This window comes from Micromys minutus, assembly GCF_963924665.1.
Source record: "Micromys minutus genome assembly, chromosome: 22".
Classification (NCBI taxonomy): Eukaryota; Metazoa; Chordata; class Mammalia; order Rodentia; family Muridae; genus Micromys; species Micromys minutus.
In genome coordinates this window covers 2,056,229-2,077,549 of record NC_137957.1, presented here as the reverse complement: position 1 = coordinate 2,077,549, position 21,321 = coordinate 2,056,229, and the positions used below count along the sequence as shown (strand labels likewise).

Genomic DNA, 21,321 nt, shown 5'->3' with positions numbered 1-21,321 from the left:
CAGGCGTGCAACTGGACATTTTGTAGCCTCAGTTTCCCCAAGTATAGGCAGAACCAGTCACATTGCGGTTCGTTTCTTTGGTTTTCCCATTTTTGTAACACAGGTGGAGTTTGGCTGCTTGGGTAGACAAAAGACGGAAAGGGGTGATTCACAATCTAGTCGCGACTGCGTCTGTGAAGCACGTGGCCTTCATCTCGCTGCGATCTAGTCCTGGAGAAACTCGGCTGAAAGTCCAAGTTTTGGCCACGTGACCACAAGTAAGCTAGGGCAATACAGTGTAATCTGCCCGGTTCTAAGATGGCGAAGCACCTCGCTTTACCGTCATGTTGGAGGCCAACGGCTTCCATTGCCCGCTTAAAATATGGAGGCAGCCTCCCGAAAGCACGCTTCTCTGCATCTGACCCGCCACGTACCCACTCTCAAGATGGCGTCCCATGGTCTGAACGAAGGCTCTCTCATTGGTTCAGTTGTTATCACGTGCTCCTACTCATTCACGCCCTCCCCCTCCCCCACTAGCCGTTTCCGTCTTTCGTCTTGACTGACGGCCGCAAAGCCCAATAGCCGACTAGTATCTGTCTGCGTTTTACCCTTGGAGTAACATTCTGACCAATAAGAGACCTTGGCGGGGGCAGGCAGGGCCGACCACGCCCACAGACTGCGGCGGGAGCCAATGAGAATCGCGCGCGGGGGACGTGTGCGGGCGTCTCCGCCATCTTGTGAGTCTATAACTCGGAGCCGTTGGGTCGGTTTCTGCTATTCCTGCGCCTCCGCTCCGTTCCCCGCGGGTCTCCTCTGTGTGCCATGGACGGGTGAGTACTGCCGCGCCCCTCGCCCGCCGCTCACTCATTGCTGTGTCCCAGCCATAGCTGACGCTAGCGGGATCTTTTTCACCCCGCCGACCCCTCCAACCGTTGCGACGCTCGCGCGTGGCCTCAATCCGCGTGGCGCGCTCGGAACCCCAGGCGTCTGAGGCCCGCAAGGAAGCGGGCAGGTTTAGGTTGGCCGCACCCATACCTCGTCTCCCCTCCACTCTCTCGCCCAGCTCACTTCCGGTGCCCGCGCGGCTCATCCGGAGTAACCCGGCGCCCCTTCCCCGCCCTCAGCGTGCACGCGCGCATCCCCCGTGATGCGCGCTCACTTGAAGCGGCCGGGCCGCCGTGATCCTTCCCGCCTCCTGTCCTCCAATTGGTGCCGGCTCGCCCAGTGTTCAAGAAATGTCCCTTTGCACTCCGCGTGCGACCCCGCGTGCACGCGCACGGCAGGGCGCGCGCCCTGCAGCGCGTGCGTGAGTGGGCCTGTGCGGAACGCGCACGCCCTTCCCGCCTCGGGGAAGGGTGTCCCGAGGAGGCCGCCAGAGACCCCCGACGGAGGAGCTGTGGGACAGAGTTGGGTTCAGTTAGGTCTCCCGCGTGGGCGCCGGCCTGGCATCCGTTTCTCCTACATGCTTCCTGGAGAAGCTCTCCACTCGGCAACTTTTTGTAGTTTTCGGTTTGTTTTGGAGACGGGATCTCATTGTAGGCTGGCTTGAAAGATCCACTTGCCTCTGCCTGCGTAGTGGTAGGACTAAAAGGCCTGAGTCACCAGGCCCTGAGTTTTCTTGAAAGTTTTAGTTTGGGTTTTTGGATAAGGACTGGCCTTGAATTCCTGGTTCTCCCACCTTAACCTCCCTAGTGCTGTGAGTCATCAGGCCTAATAAGCAGCTTTTTTTTTTTTTTCGTTTAAGACTCAATCTGAAAAGTAGTTTGGCCTAGCTTCAAGCACAGTACCGATGGCAATCCTCCTGCCTCTGCCTTCTGAGTGTTGAGATGACAGACAGGAGTCTCCAGTTGCTGCCTTTTAGAACTTAGGGATCTTTGAGCGGGGTGTGGTCTTTAATCCTAGCAGAGATAGATGGGAGTGAATTTTACACAGTGCTGTGTTGAGAAACATTGTCCCAGAAAGAATCTTTGAAAACAGTAAATCAAGCAGAGAGGTACACAACTCAGCCACCTTTCCTGGTGGAATCCCTTCACTAGGCAGACCTCTGAGAGTCACTTGGGAACCTGCCAGCCATGGCAGGCTTGCTGCTGCCTGTAAGCAGGCTAGGTGTGAGGCCCTGTGCAGTCACGAGGGGCTGGGGTTGATCAGTAACCTAAGGGTGTATCCAGGCAGCTCTGCTGGTTTGTAAATGGTGACAAGGCCACTTTGCCTGCCATCAGCAGCCTGGCCCTGGAGCTCCCAGCCCCCATCAGGAAGCACTGTCTCGAGCTGCTCTTTACCTACATTGCAGGCTCCCAGCGTTGTAGGATGCTCAGGAGTTGAGTGTTGACCCAGATCACTGGTGTGCTTTGTAAAGACTGGACCTCTTAATGTGTTGAAAAGCAGGGTCTGTGTGTCTTATGTGGAAGGGGGAAGGGTCTCCAAGGACAATGATGGCCCTCTTTCAAGTTGAGACTCAATGGGTGGCTCACTTCCCTGCCTTTGCAAGCTGGACTGGCAGAGGGCCCTACAGGCCACGAAATGCTGATGTCTATTTTTCTCTCCACAGCATCGTCCCAGACATAGCAGTCGGTACAAAGGTAGGTGTCTCTAGCTTGACTTTGCATCTAGCCTCCACTGTAGTCAGAGTGGCTTGTCTACAAAGACTGGTAGGCGGAAGACAGATTCACAGACCTGCCGTCCAAGAGGGGCCCTAGGACCCTTTTGTAGGTCTGGTGGTTCTTGTGCTGGCCTCTTTCTGGCTGTTTTTGCTTTATCCCACCCTTCGTGCGGCCTTCATTTAAGCAGTGGGTTCAGGCCTTTGGGCACTTAATTTGGTGCTGGGTTTGGTTTGAAAAGCTATGGCATGTTCTAAAGTGAAAACTTGAGTTGCCACCCATTTGGTGCTGTCTTGTCTTGAGTCTGCTGTCCAGGCAGGTCTCAACTTTGGTCTTCTGCCTCAGCTTCTTGAGTATTTGGGGAGACAGAATAATCATGCTTCTAGCTCCAGTGGTATTTTGGGTTGGGGCCTAGAGCTAGAAGAATTGTAGGTGTCCTGAGTCATGAAATGACCAGTACAGGTGTGTTTGTGTCAGGATTGGTCTTTCTGGTTAGGTGGGCTTTGCCTGTTAGGCTGTAGTCAGTGGCAAGTAGTTTGGGGTTTCTCTCAAAGGCCCCCTATAAGTGAGACTCTGAGGGCCACTTCGGCTGCCACCAGCCAATTTGCTACCAGGCTGTTGTCTGGGCAAATTTTATTTCACTTTTTTCCTGAGTGGACACTGTCTCCTCCTGCTGATCTCCCCTCAGATACGTCTGTTGAACAGTAAAGGAAGGGGGCCTCACTCAGGCCCAGGCCTGCAGGTGGCAGAGTCTGGGCAAAGCTACTGCTGACCTGGATTGGCCATGGCTACTGTCTACACGGTGCTCATTCCAGCTAGCCACTGAGCACATACTCTGCAAGTTAGGAGCAGGGAGCTCTGGGTGGATAAAGGGGCCAGAGCTTCTTGCTATGGGATAGCACATGGATTGAGACTATCCCCACGGCAAGCATTTGGGAAGGCTGGGCTGACTGGGGGTTCCCCTGTACTGTGGTATCACATGCTTTTTGTCTGCCTAGCTGATTGGGGCTGTTGGCCCAGGTGGCTGGAGTTTCCTCTGTCGTGGGCTCCAGGCCTCTATGGGGAGACTGTTAGGGCTCTGGCAGCCTGCCAGGAGCAGAGCTGCAGGAAGTACTGCTCCTGTTGCCCTGCCTAGACGGAAGCCACCTCCCACTAAGGTCAGCACAAGGGACCCTATGAGTAAATGGTGGCCAGCAGGAAGTGACTTTTGCAGCTCAAGGGATAGACATGAGATTCTAAGCATGTCAGGATCTTCCTGTCTGCTAGGCAGGGCAGGTCCTAACCTCCTTAGCAGCCCTTGTTCTGACCTTATTATGGCCACACCCTCTGAAGCTGCTTAGGACTGTGTAGAAAGCTCTGGGTTGGTGTAGGTCATGAGAGGTTGGGCTTAGTTTCCCCCTTTCCATGGAGGGTGAACATGGCAGGTGTTAGCTGTGTGCGCTCTAGACCTGTTATCCCACATCCTCAGTTACTGTTAAGTAAGGCTAGTGCCCTAGACAGTGTTGGATGGGAAGTAGGGCATGGTCCTGGGTCCTTGGGTGTTTAGCTTCAGGGTCTGGCTGCCTGGGAGTGGTTAGCCAGAGCTGTCTCACGAAGCATGTCCTACCTCATTTGTTGTTCTGATCCTAAGTCTCCTGTGGTTCCAGGGGTTGGTTCGACCAAATAATGAGTAAATTGCTTCCAGGGAGGAGGGGTCCTTATAGAGTCATTTTAGGAGTCTATCCCCAGTGAACTGCTTCTACCACTGGATGATACTTACTCATGGGCATGACCAGTCCCTTGTCCTTCTGGAAGATGACCAGGACACCAAGTCTGGGGCAGCAGCAGGGCCCCACTTTGTTTCTTGAAGCTGCCAGCAGCTCTGCCAGGAGGGTACTGTGAGGCCAGCAGCTGTGCACTCTGGACAGACAACCTGCCAGGAAGGGGCCTCCCACATGGCTGCTGGCACAGGGCTGTAGTGGAATGGCAGCGGCTGGTAGTGAACACCAAGGCCATGGGTCTGAGGCATTGTGCAAAACTCTGGGGGTGGGAATGCAGGAAAGGAATCAGCCTGGAGCTGAGGGTCTGTCTTCTGTTCCCAGCGGGGATCCGACGAGCTCTTCTCCACGTGTGTCAGCAACGGCCCCTTCATCATGAGCAGCTCCGCCTCAGCAGGTGAGTGCCTGGGTGCCACTTGGCCTTTCCCAAGCAAGGAGTGCCTATGCCCTAGGGAGTCCTGTTGGCAGGTGCAGGGTGAGCTGGGGGGTGGAAAGAACCTGGCCAGACGCAGGAGGAGGCTCTTGTGCAGCCCCCCAAATGCACCTGTCCCTTTTCAGCCAATGGAAACGATAGCAAGAAGTTCAAAGGTGACAACAGGAGCACAGGAGTTCCTTCCAGAGTCATCCATGTCCGGAAGCTACCTAGTGATGTCACTGAGGGCGAGGTCATCTCCCTGGGGCTGCCCTTTGGGAAAGTTACCAACCTCCTTATGCTGAAGGGGAAGAACCAGGCCTTTATTGAAATGAACACAGAGGAGGCTGCCAATACTATGGTTAACTACTACACATCGGTGGCACCAGTGCTTCGTGGACAGCCCATCTACATCCAGTTCTCCAACCACAAGGAGCTCAAGACCGACAGCTCGCCCAACCAGGCAGTATGTCTGCAGGGCGGGTGGGTGGGTGGGTCGGTCGGCAAGCGCCCTGTCTCAGCCCTGGCTCACAGCTCATGGTGGTTCCTCTGTAGCGTGCCCAGGCAGCCCTGCAGGCCGTGAACTCTGTACAGTCTGGAAACCTGGCCTTGGCAGCCTCCGCTGCTGCTGTGGATGCAGGAATGGCGATGGCAGGCCAGAGCCCAGTGCTCAGGATCATTGTGGAAAACCTTTTCTACCCAGTGACCCTGGACGTCCTGCACCAGGTAGGTGGGTGCATGCCCTGTACCAGGTGGGTGGATCTCCACCTGTCCCCCAGCTAGAGCTTACACATCCTCTCTTGCAGATCTTCTCTAAGTTCGGCACAGTCCTGAAAATCATCACGTTCACGAAGAACAACCAGTTCCAGGCGCTGCTGCAGTATGCTGACCCTGTGAGCGCCCAGCATGCCAAGCTGGTGAGTATGACTTCCTGGGGTGGGCAGCCTTGTGACTGGCCCCCACTCACCTTTGTCTCCCCACAGTCCCTGGATGGCCAAAACATCTACAATGCCTGCTGCACACTGCGCATTGACTTCTCCAAGCTCACCAGTCTCAACGTCAAATACAACAATGACAAGAGCAGAGATTACACTCGACCTGACCTGCCTTCTGGAGATAGCCAGCCTTCACTGGACCAGACCATGGCAGCAGCCTTTGGTAAGATGCTGTACTGAGACACACCAGATGAATGGGGGTGGGACAGGCCACCTAGCTGTCAGGGCACCCTGGTACTGCACAGCCCAGCCACTCAGCAGTCCTGCCCGTGCCTGGCCCAGCCGTGAGGTGAGGTGCAGTGATTAGTGTCTGTTTGTTTCTAGGTGCGCCCGGCATAATGTCAGCCTCTCCGTATGCAGGAGCCGGGTTCCCTCCCACCTTTGCCATCCCTCAGGCCGCAGGTATTCACGCTCATCCTGACCCCAGCGCCTGCATGCCCACACAACCCCATAACTGCCCATAGACTGGTGTGCCACTGGCCCAAGTGTCAGGTCCCAGGCCCCCTTCTGGGAGGGGAAGGGGCCTCCAGCAGCATCCACAGGCAGCTAGGGCAGGGTAGTCTCAGGCAGGGCTGGGCCAGGTGCCCTGTGCTGGCATTACCAACAAGCCTCTAATCATTCAGTCTTTGGTCTGGTTCCCTTCAAGCACCTCGGGCGAGGACAAGGACGCAGTGTCCCTAGTAGATTGAATTTAATGGCCTGGTAAGCAAGTGGCCTCCAGGGCTGAGGAGCATGGGCCTCGGGCCTCCGCGTGCTGCCCGGGCATGCATGGAGGAGTGGGCGCCGCATGCGTGCACAGCCGGGCATATCTGTGGCAGGCCCTGCTTGCAGAGGGCCTGTGTCAACCAGAGCTTTTGTGCTGTTGGGCGCATGCAGTCTGACGCCTGGACTGGCCGTGGAGTCAGGCAGTGTGTGTGGCCTCTTGGGCAGGCCATAGCCAGGCGACACTTCGTGGCGCTGTGTGTGGCTCTTGTGCAGCCATCCAGGTTCACATCTGTACTACCTTCCTTTGCAGGCCTCTCTGTCCCTAATGTTCATGGAGCCCTGGCCCCCCTTGCCTTACCCTCTGCTGCTGCTGCAGCTGCAGCTGGTCGCATTGCCATCCCAGGGCTGGCAGGTGCTGGGAACTCCGTCCTTTTGGTCAGCAACCTGAACCCTGAGGTATGTGGGCATTGCTGTGCTCTGCCTGTACGTGGAATAGTGGGGTGCCGACTGACCACAAGTCAGGGTGGGGGGGCATACTGGATCACAGTGTCCCAGGCGCGTGGGTACAGGCGTGCCACCCCTCTTGTCTGCTGCTGTTGGCCTCCGCTCCTTCCCAGTCGCTCTGAGGTTTTCTGTTTTCCTCTCAATTCCATTCGCACCCTGGCCTCAGTGCTCAGAGCCGCGGTGTTTTCCTTGCTGTACAGACAGTCGGAGTTAATTTGGGGCACGGCAAGGAGGCCTGGGAGTGCCGGTTGAAAGGGAGGTGGTGGCTCAGGCTGGTGCTGGCCAGGCTGTCTCTGGCTGGAGCTCTATATAGAGCCCAGGTGGCCCTTGAGGCTCAGCATTGCCTTTCCAGAACAGGTCTGTGCACACGTGCCTCAGGCTGCTCTGTGGCTCCTGTGGCTCTCTATGCCAGCCCTGTTCCAGCCAGTTGACTTTAGCTGTCCTGAGCTCTGTCCGCCACCTGGGAACTAACAGGCTCCACTCCTTGCCTCAGTCCTTAGTCTCAGCAGCAGTGCTGGCCCACCATCCTCCGGCCTGCGTGTGGTGCTTCTCCTTGCATGTGTGAACATGTGTACACATGTGAGCGCGCGTGTGTGTGTGTGATTGTGTGTGGAACACTGCCTCGTTTTCCTACATATTTACTGACCTGTGTTTTGCTACTTTTTTCTTTCCTCCCCTCCCCTCCCAATTTTTTTTTCTTGCCTGATCCGGAATTTCTTTGCCAACTGACTGCACGGTTCTTCTGCTTCCTGTTGTTGCTTGAAACAAACAAAACATAAATCAATAAAAACAAACTCCCCTCTCAAACCCGCTCTCCGGAAACCAACCTGCCCTTGAATATTAACATCCTGACAACTTCATCATCATGAACCTGCTCGCCTGCGGGGACTGTCTTCCTCGTGGACGATTGGCACTCGCCCCTTTGACCTCTCCCTCTCCCTGTCCCCTGCTGCCTTCCTCTGCTGTCTCTAAAGAGAGTCACACCCCAAAGCCTCTTTATTCTCTTCGGTATGTTATTCTCACTTTTATTACCTTGGTTCCGTTTAGTTGGTTATTTTACACCCTGCTATGTACTATTGAGTTTGTGTTTGGCCTTCTGCCTCGGTCCGTGGTTTGCTTCCGGTTTGCGGATTGTACTGAGTAGACACGCATGGTTACCACCCTGCATGCTTCCAGAGCTAAGCGTGTCAGTAGCATGTGAACGTGGCAGTTCTGACAGCTGTCTGGAGTCTGAGACTGCCCAAGCGCAGTGTCTGTTAGCAGGCCTTGGGCTGTGAGACACAGGCTCCCGGTGCCCATTAAACAAACCTGGCCCACCGGGGAGCTGGGGACGCAGCGGGTGGGTAGTGGGTGGGTGGGAGAGGTTAGGAGACCAGGCAGCTTAAACACTCTCATCCTGGGTTTCCAAGGCGTCTATGGTGATGTGCAGCGGGTGAAGATCCTGTTCAATAAGAAGGAGAATGCACTTGTGCAGATGGCAGACGGCAGCCAGGCCCAGCTGGGTGAGGACCACCATAGGGCACAGGCTTGTGCTGGGGGTGGACACTGGTGGGTGTAGCCTTCTGCTCATGTGTTTCTGACCATTTGTCCAGCCATGAGCCACCTGAACGGGCACAAGCTGCACGGGAAGTCTGTGCGAATCACACTGTCAAAGCATCAGAGTGTGCAACTGCCTCGTGAGGGACAGGAGGACCAGGGGCTAACCAAGGACTATGGCAGCTCGCCACTGCACCGCTTCAAGAAGCCAGGCTCCAAGAACTTCCAGAACATCTTTCCACCCTCAGCTACTCTGCACCTTTCCAACATCCCGTAAGTCAGAGAGTTGTTGATATTTGTGGGCCACAGAGGGCTCAAGACCTCCCCCATCCCCATCCCCATGAGCCTCAGCCTGATGCCTTCTGTCTCTGTAGGCCTTCTGTGTCAGAGGATGACCTCAAGAGCCTCTTCTCCAGCAATGGTGGTGTGGTCAAAGGCTTCAAATTCTTCCAGTGAGTAAATAAAGCCCTGCCTTTTCATCCCTACCCTTCCGCTTACTCAGACCTACTGCTTAGCTGACTACTGTCCCACTCCATCCCTGTAGGAAGGACCGCAAGATGGCATTGATCCAGATGGGCTCTGTGGAGGAGGCAGTGCAGGCGCTGATTGAACTGCACAACCATGACCTGGGCGAGAACCACCACCTTCGAGTGTCCTTTTCCAAGTCCACCATCTAGGTGCCTGTGGGCCTGTGACAGCTTCCACCATTCCAGAAAAGCCACTTTAAAAAGCAGCTGAAGTGACCTTACAGACCAGAGATTTTATTTTTTTAAAGAGAGATCAGTTTACCTGTTTTTAAAAAAATTAAATCTAGCCCACTTTGCCGTGGCTTGGGCCACAGAGACCCAGTTGGTCCCGGCACCATGCCTTGAGGGGCTCAGGCGTGAGGCCACAGCGGTGCCCCGAACACAGCCGCTTTCTGTGCCTTACAAAAACCAGCGTGCCTCGTGGCCGCACACCCACCCTCTAAGGCCACCAGTTGTCTCTAGACCTGCAGGTGAGCCAGGTGACCTGTACATAGGCTCCCGATGCTATGTAATGCTGGGGCCACTCCCCACACCCTTTAATCAAGTGACATGATTCTCCCATGTCCCTGGCCAGCCCAGAGGGCCCAGGCCATCCTCAGCTGCCGAGCCTCATGTGACCTTTGTATTCGGTGTGGTCACAGACACCTGTGCCTAGCAATATTCCCACTTGACCAAATACCCAAATCTTCTCCATTTATATGCAAGAGATATAGTTTTTAAGTAACTTTTTATAGCAGTGATACAATTGTATGTGTGTACTCGAAGCTTCTGTGTCCCCTGCTCTCCTTCCTTCCAGTGACCAACTTGCAGGTGGGCCCAGGCCAGGGCTGGAGAAAAAGCTCTGAGACTTGTGGGTTTCTACCTTCAAATTTTGGACCAAAGTTTTGTTTTCTGCCCGCCTCTGACTATGCCCAGATGAGGGGCTGACCTCTAGGCCTTAATGTCCCTCTCGGACGCCCACCTCCATCCTAGCCTGTTTCTGTGGGAGGGTTCCCTGCACCTCGGTTCTGTGAAGGGTGTGGAAGAGTGTAAATATTTATGATTTTATACCTGTGGGGCTGAGGCGGTGCAGCATTTTTTATGGTGACAGATGTATATTTTGGTAATGACTACAGGCGCAGTATTGTCCTGGGGCCAGCCCTGGCCACACCTACCCCATCCCAGATGGTGTAATGGGGGGGGGTTCTTTCCATTAAAGCAGTTTTATAACCTTTGCCTTCCCTGAGCCCTTCCTTCTGATCTGTAGGCCAGGCTGGGCCTGGAGTCAATAAACACCTGTGTCTTGCATTCCTGCCTGTCATTGGGTGGGGAGTGGAAGGCTTTGCATGTGGTAGCACTAGGTATAGTAGGGTGTGCTAGGCACATAGTACATATGACAACGCTTGGGCTTAAGGACCATCCAGACCACACATTTACATGAGCCTTTTTATTGTGGGGCTGTAGGCACCCCCAGTCCTAACCCCCCCATCACAGTTTGCCAGGTTTAGTCCTGGAACCTCCTGGCCTGCATCCTCCTATAATAACTTTCTGCCTCTGCCTCCATTTCTCTCTCCCCCAACCCACCCACCTGACGCCTCAGGGTGGATTCTCTGCTGCCTGCACCAAGGGCCCCTTCACTTGCACCTGGTGGGGGCAGACCCTCCCCAGTGGCAAGGTTGACAGTAGCCACGGTCCCAAACCTGGGCTCTTCCTGGTCGACATCACTCACTGGAGACCCTGAGCCCATTCCTGGCTGTCTGCAGCTGCTTCTGAAACCACGAGCCAGGTCCCCCAGCTCGTAGCCACCCTCCCCCTCCACAACCTTGGCCTTCCACTCCCAGGGTGTGCTGCCAGCAGACAGGTGGACCACTGGGTGGTGAGGTGCATGTGCATCAATGGTGACAATACTGGCAGAGTCACGGTCTGATGGGGACCTGTACTGGGAAGAGTCTGAGCTGGCACTGGAGGATGAGGCTGTCTCAGCCTTGGGCCCCCCTGCTGCCTTGGACATGGCAATGACCTGTAGTAGCCTTGGAGGGTTGGCCACCCGTGGTTGTGACGGAGCCACAGCCACTGGGCCCCCACTCTTCTCTGCCATTGATAGCCACTTGGCCCTCACTGATGAGCTGCTCTTGGGTGACAGGCCAGCTCCAGCCTGAACTCCTTCCTCAGGGATGTGTACAAGGGGCTGGGGCCCTGGCCTTGGAGGCAGGATGACTCTGGGCCCAAGCCCTGGCCGGGCCTGGACAGTAGGATAGAGTGAGGGTGGAACAGGCCCTTCCTCCTCTTCTTCCTCTTCCTCCTCCTCCTCCTCCTCCTCTTCCTCCTCTGCCACCTGCTCTGCTGGGGCCCGCAGGTGCACAGGGCTAGCCTCGTCCGGCAGCCCCAGACCACGACCCTCCAGAGATTTTTGCTTCCACTCACTGATAAGCTGCCTGGAGCGGGAAGCATCAAGAGGCACATGGATGGTCATGTGGCGCCGAGAAGGGTCATCCAGTGAGGGTGTGCTGACCCGGGGCAGGGTGTTGCTGAAGGTCACCATGCCCTCTTTGCCCATGGGGCTGCGTGGGGCCAGCAGGTCCACATCCACGCTGGCTCTCTTCAGGCTGCCAAGAGATGTCTTCTCTCGAGCCACAGGCCGAGGCACACCCTCGAGCCTCCCCGGAGGGCCCAGCTCATCTGTGCTGACTGACTTATTCTGCTGATACATGGATTCATGGCCTCGCTGAGTCAGTGCTCGAAGGGCATCCTTGGCAGGAGCTGGCGCAGGAACCTTTTCTGCAGGTGGTGCCTGGAAGTTGCCCACTGCGTGACAGGCCTAGGGATGATAAGGACTGGTATGAGGCTGTTATCCAGCAGGAGACAGTGCCTGTGGGCCCCAAGGAGGCACCAGCGTCCTATGGCTGATGGAACTATGCAGAAGCTGTGGCAGGATTTTTCTTCCCTCAGACCCCAGGCCCCTTGAATATTCTTGCTGCATGGCCCCACCACCACCACCTTTGGTGGCCAGCCTCCTCCCTCAGACCTCAGCCCACACCCTCACCAGGTAGGCAGCGATGCCAGCACCAATAAGGAAGCCGGCATAGACGTCCACAGGGTGGCTGCGGTACTGGGTGATCTGTGTGAGGCCGCAGACGCCTGCAGCAATGGCGAAGGCGAACACGAGGATGGGTTTCAGCAGCTTTGTGGTGTCCGAGATAACTGAGTTGAAGTACATCTGGCCAACAGGTAGGCAGGGTCAGGTTTTAGCTACTGCCCACGGGTGGACATGGCGCAGCATTGGGGGCCATCACTCACCGACACGTAGACAGCAGCGAAGGCAGACAGAGTGGCGTGCTGGGACGGGAAGGTCTTCCTACAATAGGCACCTTGTCAGCCCTGCTGGTCTGAGGGCAGCCACTCCAGGCCTAAGTTTCCCCAACCAAAGTCCACTAGAGTAGGGGTTGGGGGTAGTCCCACTGCAGGGCTGGGGAGGGCCGGCTCACCGTGCTGACAGGATGGCACGGGTATCACCGCCAGAGCAGATGTCCTGCGTGATGTAAGGGTTCGCCTCACAGGAAGTGCCCAGCAGGGTGTAATTGGGTTTGCAGACGGTTAGGAAGAAAGGTGTGTGGTAGCCGGTGGCCAGCTGGATGACATCTGTCACCAGAGCCGTGGCACACAGGCCAAACACGTGTACACCTGAGGACGAGAGGGCCAGGCCAGGGGAAGGGAGCAGGGGGGAGACGAGCTCCTCCCTACGCTTGTCTACACCATCACCCCCTCCCGTGAATGGACTTCACGCAGGATCAGGGAGCCCCACAGCCACTCACCCACAAAGCGCACTGTGCGCCGGAGGAAGGAGTTGAAGTTGCAGCCACCGGCATTGATGCTGCCCTCCACGCCCCCTGGACCACGGCCCCAGAGCCTGGACTGCAGACAGTACACCATGCCCTCGCCGACCATAATCTGCACCCCCAGGGACAGGAAAGTCAGGGAAAGTCACAGTGAGGGACTTGAGCAGCTGGGGCCCCGGCACAGGTTACTCACTGAGGCCGCAGGTGCAGCGAAGGCCAGACTCAGCAACATGAGCAATGGGATCAGTTCTTCATTTGACTCCACGTAGGGCATGGACAGGGAGCGGTCGTAGCACTGAAAGCCCACCTTGGCCGGCTTGAACAGGTCAGTCAGCTCCAGGAAGTACAGAGACACAATAGAGGAAGCCACGATGGGTAGCTGGGGGTCAGACAGTGGCCTGGGTTACTCACTGGCCATCCCAGCACAGGCTTAGCATGGCCCACAGATTCACACCAATTTCTGCAGCCGAGCTACACGTAAGAGGAAAACCACTCCATGCCCAGGAAATGGACCAGTCACACAAAGGCTTCAACACCCAGATCCATGTGCTGGTTCTTTGGGAAGCCAGCTGTGTCAGATGGCGCTCTGCTGGGCAAACATGTAAAGGAACTTTTCCTTGAAATGGATACAGGTAAAAGGCTTTTACTAAGACACATATATTGGTTGGTCTTATTTGTGTTACTGGGCTACATTTGTCAAGACTCTAGAGAGAAAAACACTAAAAACGTGTAGTAATACACTGACGGGTGCTTGACGCTTCCTCGGACTTGGGCCAAATGACAAAGTGACATCAGTTGATACCGACTCACATGGTGTTCTAAGACAAGGCACATGGTGAGACAGGGCCCATAGCAGACACATGATGTTTGAAGGGCGTGTAGGACTATAAAGGGGGTTTACTGACAGAGCAAGCTCCACACACGAGTCTCACAGTTTCACTAATCTTTGTCGTTACTAATCTCCACTGTGTTAAGAGACCTGGTCCCTCTTAGGACCTGTGTCTTTGACTAAGGCCTGACCATTTTTCCATTACCCGGTGTCAGCACTGTCATCTCGTGGACTCCTGACGTCCCGCCACAGCATTTACAAGTATTATCAAGCTGCTGTGACTATAAACCAAACTACTAATTTCCTGACAACACGGATAAGATTTATTCCAAGAAACTATTCCCCCTATGTCATAATAATCTTTCTTTTCCACTACCTCTAGTAGGTGATAAACTAAAAAAAGAGCATAAAGTATTTTTTAAAATATTATTAAAATTGAGATTGGGCTGGAGAGATGGCTCAGTGGTTAAGAGCACTGACTGCTCTTACAGAGAGCCTGAGTTCAATTCCCAGCAACCACATGGTGGCTCACAACCATCTGTAATGGGATTCGATGCCCTCTTCTGGTGTGTCTGAAGACAGCTACAGTGTATATAATACATAAATAAGTCTTTTTTAAAAAAAGATATTTTAAAAAAATTGAGATTAAAATATTTAAAACTACCCACCCACCCATCCATCCACCCACCCATCCATCCATCCACCCATCCACCCACCCACCCATCCATCCATCTACCCATCCACCCACCCATCCATCCATCCATCCATCCATCCACCCACCCATCCATCCACCCATCCACCCACCCATCCACCCATCCACCCACTCATCCACCCATCCACCCACTCATCCACCCATCCATCCATCCATCCATCCATCCATCCATCCACCCATCCATCCATCCATCCATCCCCTTACCCATGCACTCATCAATTTATTGTCTACCCACTCATCTATTTTCCATCTGTCCCTCTATTCACCCATCCATCATACATGCACACATACTTTCCATCCCTACTTCTATGTCCAGCCTCACTAGGTTTCTGCTCATAGCCCACCCCCTTACCAAGCTGTGCCCTTAGTCAGTCCTGCTGGCCAGCCTTCCTTAGAGTGGCTCCCCTCATAGCATTTCCATGTCCCTTCCTCATCACCCACTCACTATGTGGCTTCAAACAGCACCCAGTGTGTGGCAGGTGCTGACGCCTTTCCCTCATGCCTGAGTCCTCTCTACCCTGCAGGCATGTGTCCCCACCAGTCCACAAGATGATGCCAGCATCACTGTCCCTTCCAAAGAATAGGGAGCCACGGCTTCTGAAAGTGGAGCCCTTGGGATCAGGCAGGGCAATGACTGTCACTGAAGGTACCTAGAAAAGTGTCCTGAGGGAGCGGTGTTCACTGCAAAGGAACCTCCAGTTTACTTATTCATTTCTATAGCATCTCCAGCTGGCCTCAGACTCACTGAAACGAAGGATAACAGCACCACATCCTTTGCCCGCCTCTTAGAGGTGACAGGCATGGGTGGTCACCTTAAAAAGCATTTATTGACCTCCGACTTTCTAGAAGGATGACGTGGTGACAACAGCTGCCTGGGGTCGGCTGTGTGCCTCACAGGGAGGAATGACAGTTTTGTGGTGTGAGTTGACACATAGCTATAATCTCAACACCTGGGAAGCAGGCAGGTGAGTCTCTGAATTAGAGGCCACAGGTTCCGGGCCAGCCAGGGCTCCCGAGTGAGACCCTGTGTCCCAAAAAAAAAAAAAAAAAAAAAAAAAAAAAAAAAAAAAATTTAATGTCTTTTTTTTTTTCAAGTTGTCTTGGCTCAAAAGAAAACAGAAAATGGTCCAGACATTCAGCCTGCAATCGACAGCAAGATGTGGCCAAGGTGGCAGCCAGTGTGAGCCACTGGAAAGGGTGGGCAGCATCCATAGCCTTAAAACCATCAAAGCAGATGCTTTGAATCCCAGCTCTCCAGAGGCGGAGGCAGAAGGATCAAGGCCAACCTGGTCTATGGAGCAAATTCCAGGACAGCCAGGGCTACACAGAGAAAACCTGTCTTGGAAAAAGAAAAAAATCAAAGCCAAGGCCTGGAGAGAGATCACACAACAGTTAAGAGTGCTTCTCTCTCTCTCTCTCTCACACACACACACACACACACTTAAATAATTATTTATTTTTATTTTATGTGCATTTGTGTTTTTTCTGCGTGTCTGTCTGTGTGGTGAGGGTATTGGATCCACTGAATTACAGACAGTTGTGAGCTGCCACATGGGTGCTTTGGAAGAGCAGTTGATGCTCTTAACTGCTGAGCCATCTCTCCAGCCCAGCTGCCTGCTTTTCCAGAGGAACTGGGTTTGTTCGATTCCCAGTACCCTCAGGGCAGCTCACAACCTTCTGTAACTCTAACTCCAGTGGCTTCGGTGCCCTCTTCTGGCCCCCACAGGCTCCTGTATTCATGTGGCGTTCATGGCAAACAGCCATAACATGAATAAAGATTAAGTAGCCAGAACCAGGCAGTGGTAGTGTATGTCTGTAATCCCAACATTTGGCCAGGACTGCATGCTGAGCCGCTGTTTCAGTCAATGAATAGACATCATTCTGGACTTGGAGCTGGGGCTCAGTGGTAAAAAGCTAGTTTGGCCTGCAGAAGCGTCAGCCCTAAGGAGGGAGAGGCCGGAGGGTCAGGAGTTCAGGACGGGCTTTAGCTACACAAGGAATCTGAGGCCAGCCCATGTCCCTCAGACTGTGATGACTCAACAATGCTGCTGACCACATGTAAGAGTGTTGTTTGACACTTGTCTTTGTGTGTTCAGCAAGCTACTCCAAGAGTTTTCCATGTAGTTTTAAAAAGTTCATGCAGGGTAGGTTAGAGTAGGGGGTTGTGTCCAGTGAGGAAATAAATCTTTCTCCTCCTTCCTCCCTCTCCCCCTCTCCCCGGGGTCTCCCTATGTAGCTGATTTAGAGCTCACTCTGGAGAGCAGGCTGACCGACCCTGAACTGAGAGATCATCTCTGCCTCTGGTTGCTGGGACTAAAGGCGTGCACCACCACAGCTCTGCTCAACTACTACTCAACTTTATTTGTGCCTGTGTGTGCGCGCGCTCGCGTGCGTGTGCGTGCATGCACATTGATTGGGCTCGGAGAACAGAGGACGGTAGTGGGGATCTATTCTATTTTTCCATTATGTTGGCGGGTCCCAGGGATCAAAGGTTTGTCTGCAGGAACCTTTACCAGAGCTGTCTTGTCAGCTCCCAGCTGCCCTTGGGATGTAAGGGTTTCCATTTATAGGCGTTTGTTGGAGCCTCAGTCCCAACAGAAGGGAACCAGCATCTGTACCGAAAACAAAGTAACAGCCGTGTGAAGACAGCCGTAGGTCCGCACTCTGGTTAAGATCTGCTGCTCACACAGAGTGCCAGGTGCCAGTGTGGGCAAACACAGCAGGGCTTGAGAAATGCTGCACTTCCCCTGCCTGGCGTGGTGGCAGCAAATGCCTGCTGTCCCAGTACTTGAGAGGCTGAGGCAGAAGAATGGCTCTGACTTCTAGATCAGCCTGAGCTGCTTAAGAAGAGTCCGTTTCAAAAGAAACAAAAGAGGGCCAGAGAGGCGGCTGAGAGCTTAAGGCCGGAGAGGCGGCCCAGCGGGTAAGAGCACGGGCTTTTCCTGCTCGGGATCTGGGCTCGACTCCCGCTGCCCACATAGCAGCTCACAACTGTCTGTAACTCTTGTTCCAGGGGATCCAACACCTCTCACAGACATTCATGCAGGTGAAACACCAAAGCACTGAAATTAAAATAAATAAAATAAACAAAACAGTGAAAGATGCCAGTGATACACACATTTAATCCTAGCACGCGTAAAGCAGATCTGAGGCAGGAGGATCTCTGTGAGTTCAAGGTCACAAAGTGAGTTCCAGGACAGCCAGAGCTACACAGAGAAACCTTATCTTGAAAACAAACAAACAAGAAACCCAAAGAACAACAACAAAACCAAAAAGAAATTAAGAAAGAAGAAACGTGGGGCTGGAGAGATGGCTCAGTGGTTAAGAGCACTGACTGCTCTTCCAGAGGTCCTGAGTTCAATTCCCAGCAACCACATGGTGGCTCACAACCATCCGTAATGGGATCTGATGCTCTCTTCTGGTGAGTCTGAAGACAGTTCAGTGTATTCATATACATAAAATAAACAAAGAAAGAAGAAACTTTAGCCTTGCTGGTCCAGGTTTTCTCAGAGGCAGTCTGTATGATGAAGAATATTCAGAAACAAGACAGTGTCTTGGTGTAGAGGATGGCGTGCTATACTGCAGGGGAAAGGGCCAGGGCACCTTGTGTGCATTGCTAAGCCAAGTCCTCACTGGATAAAAACCTTGGATACGGCTGACAAGATGGCTGAGCATATTAGGTGCTTTCTGCTAAAACGAATTGTGAGTTTGATCAAAATGAACCCACATGGTAGAAGGGAAGGACAGAAGGAACTCCTGAGAGTTACCTCTGACTTCCACAACTGAGTGGTGACAAGTATTTGTGCATGCATACACACACACATACACACAAGCACACACACCTACACTCGAATGCACACACACACTAAAACCTTAAAGAATAATAAGAGGAAACTTCCTTGGAGTGAGAATTTGCACGTGCCCGTTTCAAGGCCTCAACACCATAAAGCAAGGTGCACATAGTAGGGTGTGCAGTAACTTGGGTATTGCAGGATGAGGACACGTAGACCCTAGCAAGCTTTTAGCCCATTGGGAAAGCAATTGAGGAAGACACCGACATCTACCCTACATTCTGGCTCAACATACATATCAGTTGGGGTGAGCTCCTAAGCAGGGACACACAAATTCAAAAGGGAGCTTATCCCTACTTGGTGGTCTGTGCATGGCCCAGTATCCCAACACCTGGGAGGCAGAGACAGGAAGGCTGCTGAGACCCTGACCAGATCCAGCCTAGGCTACAGAGTGAAATCCCAGATTGGGGTTGAGAACCTGGCTCAGAGGTAGAGCCCCAACCTAGAATCCTCCAATGAGGTGCTGGGGGCGTGGTCAGGGTAGAGCCCCTGCGTAGAATCCCACAGTGAGGGGACTGGGGGCGTGGTCAGGGTGAAGCCCCGCCCAGAATTTACCAATAAAGGGAGGAGGAATGGTCAGGGCAGAGGCCCACTTAGAATTTCCCTATTGGGCGTGGTCAGGTCTGATAAGGTCCAGGCCCTGGATTCTGTAGCCAGCACTAAAGCCATAAATGACGATAACTTTGAATGAGTGAGAAAAAAATAGCTGTAAAGAATTTTTGGAAGGATTTCAAAGGATTCTGGTAAGAATGGGTCTGAGGGGCTGGCGGAGCCTTAGGGTGGGCTATTGTCACACTTAAATGCCATCTTGGGACATGATCCTTCCCCCTAAAGCTCTTTGGATCGCACAGGTTACATGCTGGGGAGATCCTCTGTGAGGACTGAAGGCGTGGCTCCAGGCTCCAGCCTGACCGGGGCTTGTGGGATTCTGCCTAGCTCGCAGCTTCTGTCATTCAAAGGAAAATGCAACCCTCCACACTTAGTATGCACCAAGTGAATGCATTTATTGTTTTCTATTTTTAGACCTTCTCAGTTCACCACAGCTGGCTAGATTCACCAAGGGGTTGAGGAGTTCTGGTGTAGATTGGGGGGGGGGGGGGGCGCGGGGACAGGCAGCCCTGCCCTTAGAAGGAGAGTGCTCGAATTTAGTCACATCTAAGGTACTGCAGAGCCAAGTACCCACCCTCACTAGCTGTGGCTTGTTCACCACCAATGCCCCAATTTCCAGCCCCTCCAGTTGAGCTTCTCACCCCTGTCCTTAAAAGATGCCCAGCATCGTAGCGTCCCCCCGGTCTGTTTCCACAGTCTAAAGGACCCTTCTGAGGCTTTGCAACTCCTACTTGACCTGTAGAACCCTGTGCCTTGGACCCAGCCTCATCCCCATCCCAGCTCCAGGTGGCCTGGTTAGCGGTGCGGGTTCCTGTCCCTGCAGCGTGGAGGGGACGGTTTCGAAAGCTCCCTGCCACGAAGACCTCTCTCCGCGACCCCCCACTCACCTCCACGAAATAAAAGCAAGGCAGGAGAGTCATGCTGTCCTTCGGCGTTTTACTCTTCTCCTTCATAGCAATCATGGTGACGCTGGCGCTGTAGGCCGAGGTTTCAGGGGGACAAAGGCAGGCTGGAGACTTGGAGGGGCGCAGATGGAGTCTCCAGGTGAGGAGATAAGGGCTAGCCAAGAGGGCTCGGGGAAACTGAGGCTGGAGCAGAGGTGGGGGGGGAACTTGGGGAAGGGAGATGCCGGAGCCGGCGCGCGCACGCGGCTCGCTCACCTGGCGAGAGCAGGGAGGGTGGAGTCCGCTGCAGAGCGCGGACACAAAGCCAGGGTCCCCGCGTGGGAGGGACGCGAGGCCCGGGCGCGGTGCGCGGCGCGCGGGCTCTTTGTCTGCGCGCTCTGCAGCCCGTCCGGCCCCGCCCCAACCCCGCCCCCGGCTCGGGCGCCTCCGCCTCCCACTCTGCGGGTCTCAGGGTCTCTGGCCCTGCGCGGGGATCACAATCCAGGTCCCTTCCCGGCCCCTTGCGCGCGCCTTCTGTGCGCCCTTTCGCGAGCACGGTTGGTCTCGGGGACCTGGGCGCTCCCGGCGCAGTGTGGGGAAGGCGAGATCCCGCGGCCCGCGCCCCCAGTTGCCTCCCTGCGTCTCCTCACGGTCGCCGATTCCTCGGCCCCACGTCTTCCGTGCCCGCGGCTCACTGGAGTCCGTTTCCATGGTGAGGTCCCTGGGCGCCTGAGCGAAAGGAGACAAAGACACAGGGGTGGAGGGGCTGTCCTCCACCTCCTCTCCCCCTCGTCCCCGTCCCAACGCTCCTCTGTCCAACCACCAGGCCCACCTCACTCTCCTGACCATGGGCAGCTGGTGCCTTGAGGTTAAAGGATTGTAATGTGCACTTATGTAGCGCTTGCTGTTTGCTAGGATTTCCCCTCTACAGAGGCAGTCCTGGAAATGTAACCACTGGTTGACCCCAGCGCGTCCTAGATGGGACAAACTGAACCCCTAAGAAGTTAGATCGGTATAATCACTATCTGCTGAGTGCCTACTGTATACCAGGCCCTTAACAAACACCTGTGACCCACTGGGAAGTGGTACTTAAGCTGACAGACCCTCCAACTCTCTGAAGCGAGTGTAGTGGCACACTGCTGACATCCCAGTATTCAAGAGGCCGAGGCTGGGGGATTGCTATAAGTTTCAACTCAGCTGGGCCTACACAGTGAGACTCTGTCTTAAAATAATTAAAAAGGGGTTGGTGGGAAGGCTAGAGAGATGGCTTAGTCTGTAAAGTACTTGTGCTGCAGACATGAGGACCTGAATTCGAATCGCTAGCATCTACATAAAAAACCAGCCACCAGGACTCCCCAGCCACCATCTCAACTAAGCAGTCAACATTGAGCCAAAGAGAGACCCTGTTCCAAAAAACTCCAGGTAAAGCTAGGTGCCTGTCTGTATCTCAACCACTGTGAGAATGATCAGCCTCCACAGTGAGACCCTCTCAAAACCAAAACGTAGACGTTTGATTTTCCCTATTATTTTTAAAGATGTATTTATTTATTATGTATATAGTGTTTTGCCTGAATATATGGCTGTGCACCAGGAGAGGGCGCCAAGATCC

The 21,321-nt window shown here is 54.1% G+C and overlaps 2 protein-coding genes across 6 annotated transcripts; one reads left to right on the top strand and one right to left on the bottom strand.

Annotated features, from left to right (window-relative positions):
• The first annotated feature begins 699 nt into the window (after nucleotides 1-699).
• On the top strand, nucleotides 700-10,226 carry PTBP1 (polypyrimidine tract binding protein 1). 2 transcript variants are annotated; one of them, XM_080935625.1, is made up of 14 exons: nucleotides 700-809; nucleotides 2,528-2,558; nucleotides 4,658-4,730; nucleotides 4,892-5,211; nucleotides 5,301-5,471; nucleotides 5,552-5,662; nucleotides 5,729-5,903; nucleotides 6,065-6,142; nucleotides 6,756-6,901; nucleotides 7,924-7,957; nucleotides 8,359-8,451; nucleotides 8,542-8,758; nucleotides 8,860-8,937; nucleotides 9,030-10,226. In XM_080935625.1, the coding sequence occupies exons 1-14, from the start codon at nucleotides 802-804 to the stop codon at nucleotides 9,160-9,162; spliced, it is 1,668 nt and encodes a 555-aa protein (XP_080791751.1). In that variant the 5' UTR covers nucleotides 700-801; the 3' UTR covers nucleotides 9,163-10,226. The 2 variants fall into 2 exon arrangements, with proteins under 2 accessions (XP_080791751.1, XP_080791752.1); XM_080935626.1 differs by lacking the exon at nucleotides 6,065-6,142.
• Nucleotides 10,227-10,495: 269 nt separating this feature from the next.
• PLPPR3 (phospholipid phosphatase related 3) lies at nucleotides 10,496-19,814 on the bottom strand (the record flags this gene model as incomplete). 4 transcript variants are annotated; one of them, XM_080935083.1, is made up of 7 exons in its annotated part: nucleotides 10,496-11,809; nucleotides 12,035-12,208; nucleotides 12,289-12,346; nucleotides 12,477-12,672; nucleotides 12,804-12,939; nucleotides 13,021-13,206; nucleotides 19,716-19,814. In XM_080935083.1, the coding sequence occupies 7 exons, from the start codon at nucleotides 19,788-19,790 to the stop codon at nucleotides 10,496-10,498; spliced, it is 2,139 nt and encodes a 712-aa protein (XP_080791209.1). The 4 variants fall into 4 exon arrangements, with proteins under 4 accessions (XP_080791209.1, XP_080791207.1, XP_080791206.1 ...); XM_080935081.1 differs by having other exon boundaries at nucleotides 12,035-12,109; nucleotides 19,716-19,790; XM_080935080.1 differs by having other exon boundaries at nucleotides 12,477-12,630; nucleotides 19,716-19,790.
• Nucleotides 19,815-21,321: the final 1,507 nt, after the last annotated feature.

Bases quoted from the DNA above. Each gene is read 5' to 3' on its own strand.
- PTBP1 (XM_080935625.1), top strand. The intron at 5,904-6,064 runs GTAAGATGCTGT...GTTTGTTTCTAG, and splicing joins GACCATGGCAGCAGCCTTTG to GTGCGCCCGGCATAATGTCA. The intron at 7,958-8,358 runs GTATGTTATTCT...TGGGTTTCCAAG, and splicing joins AAGCCTCTTTATTCTCTTCG to GCGTCTATGGTGATGTGCAG.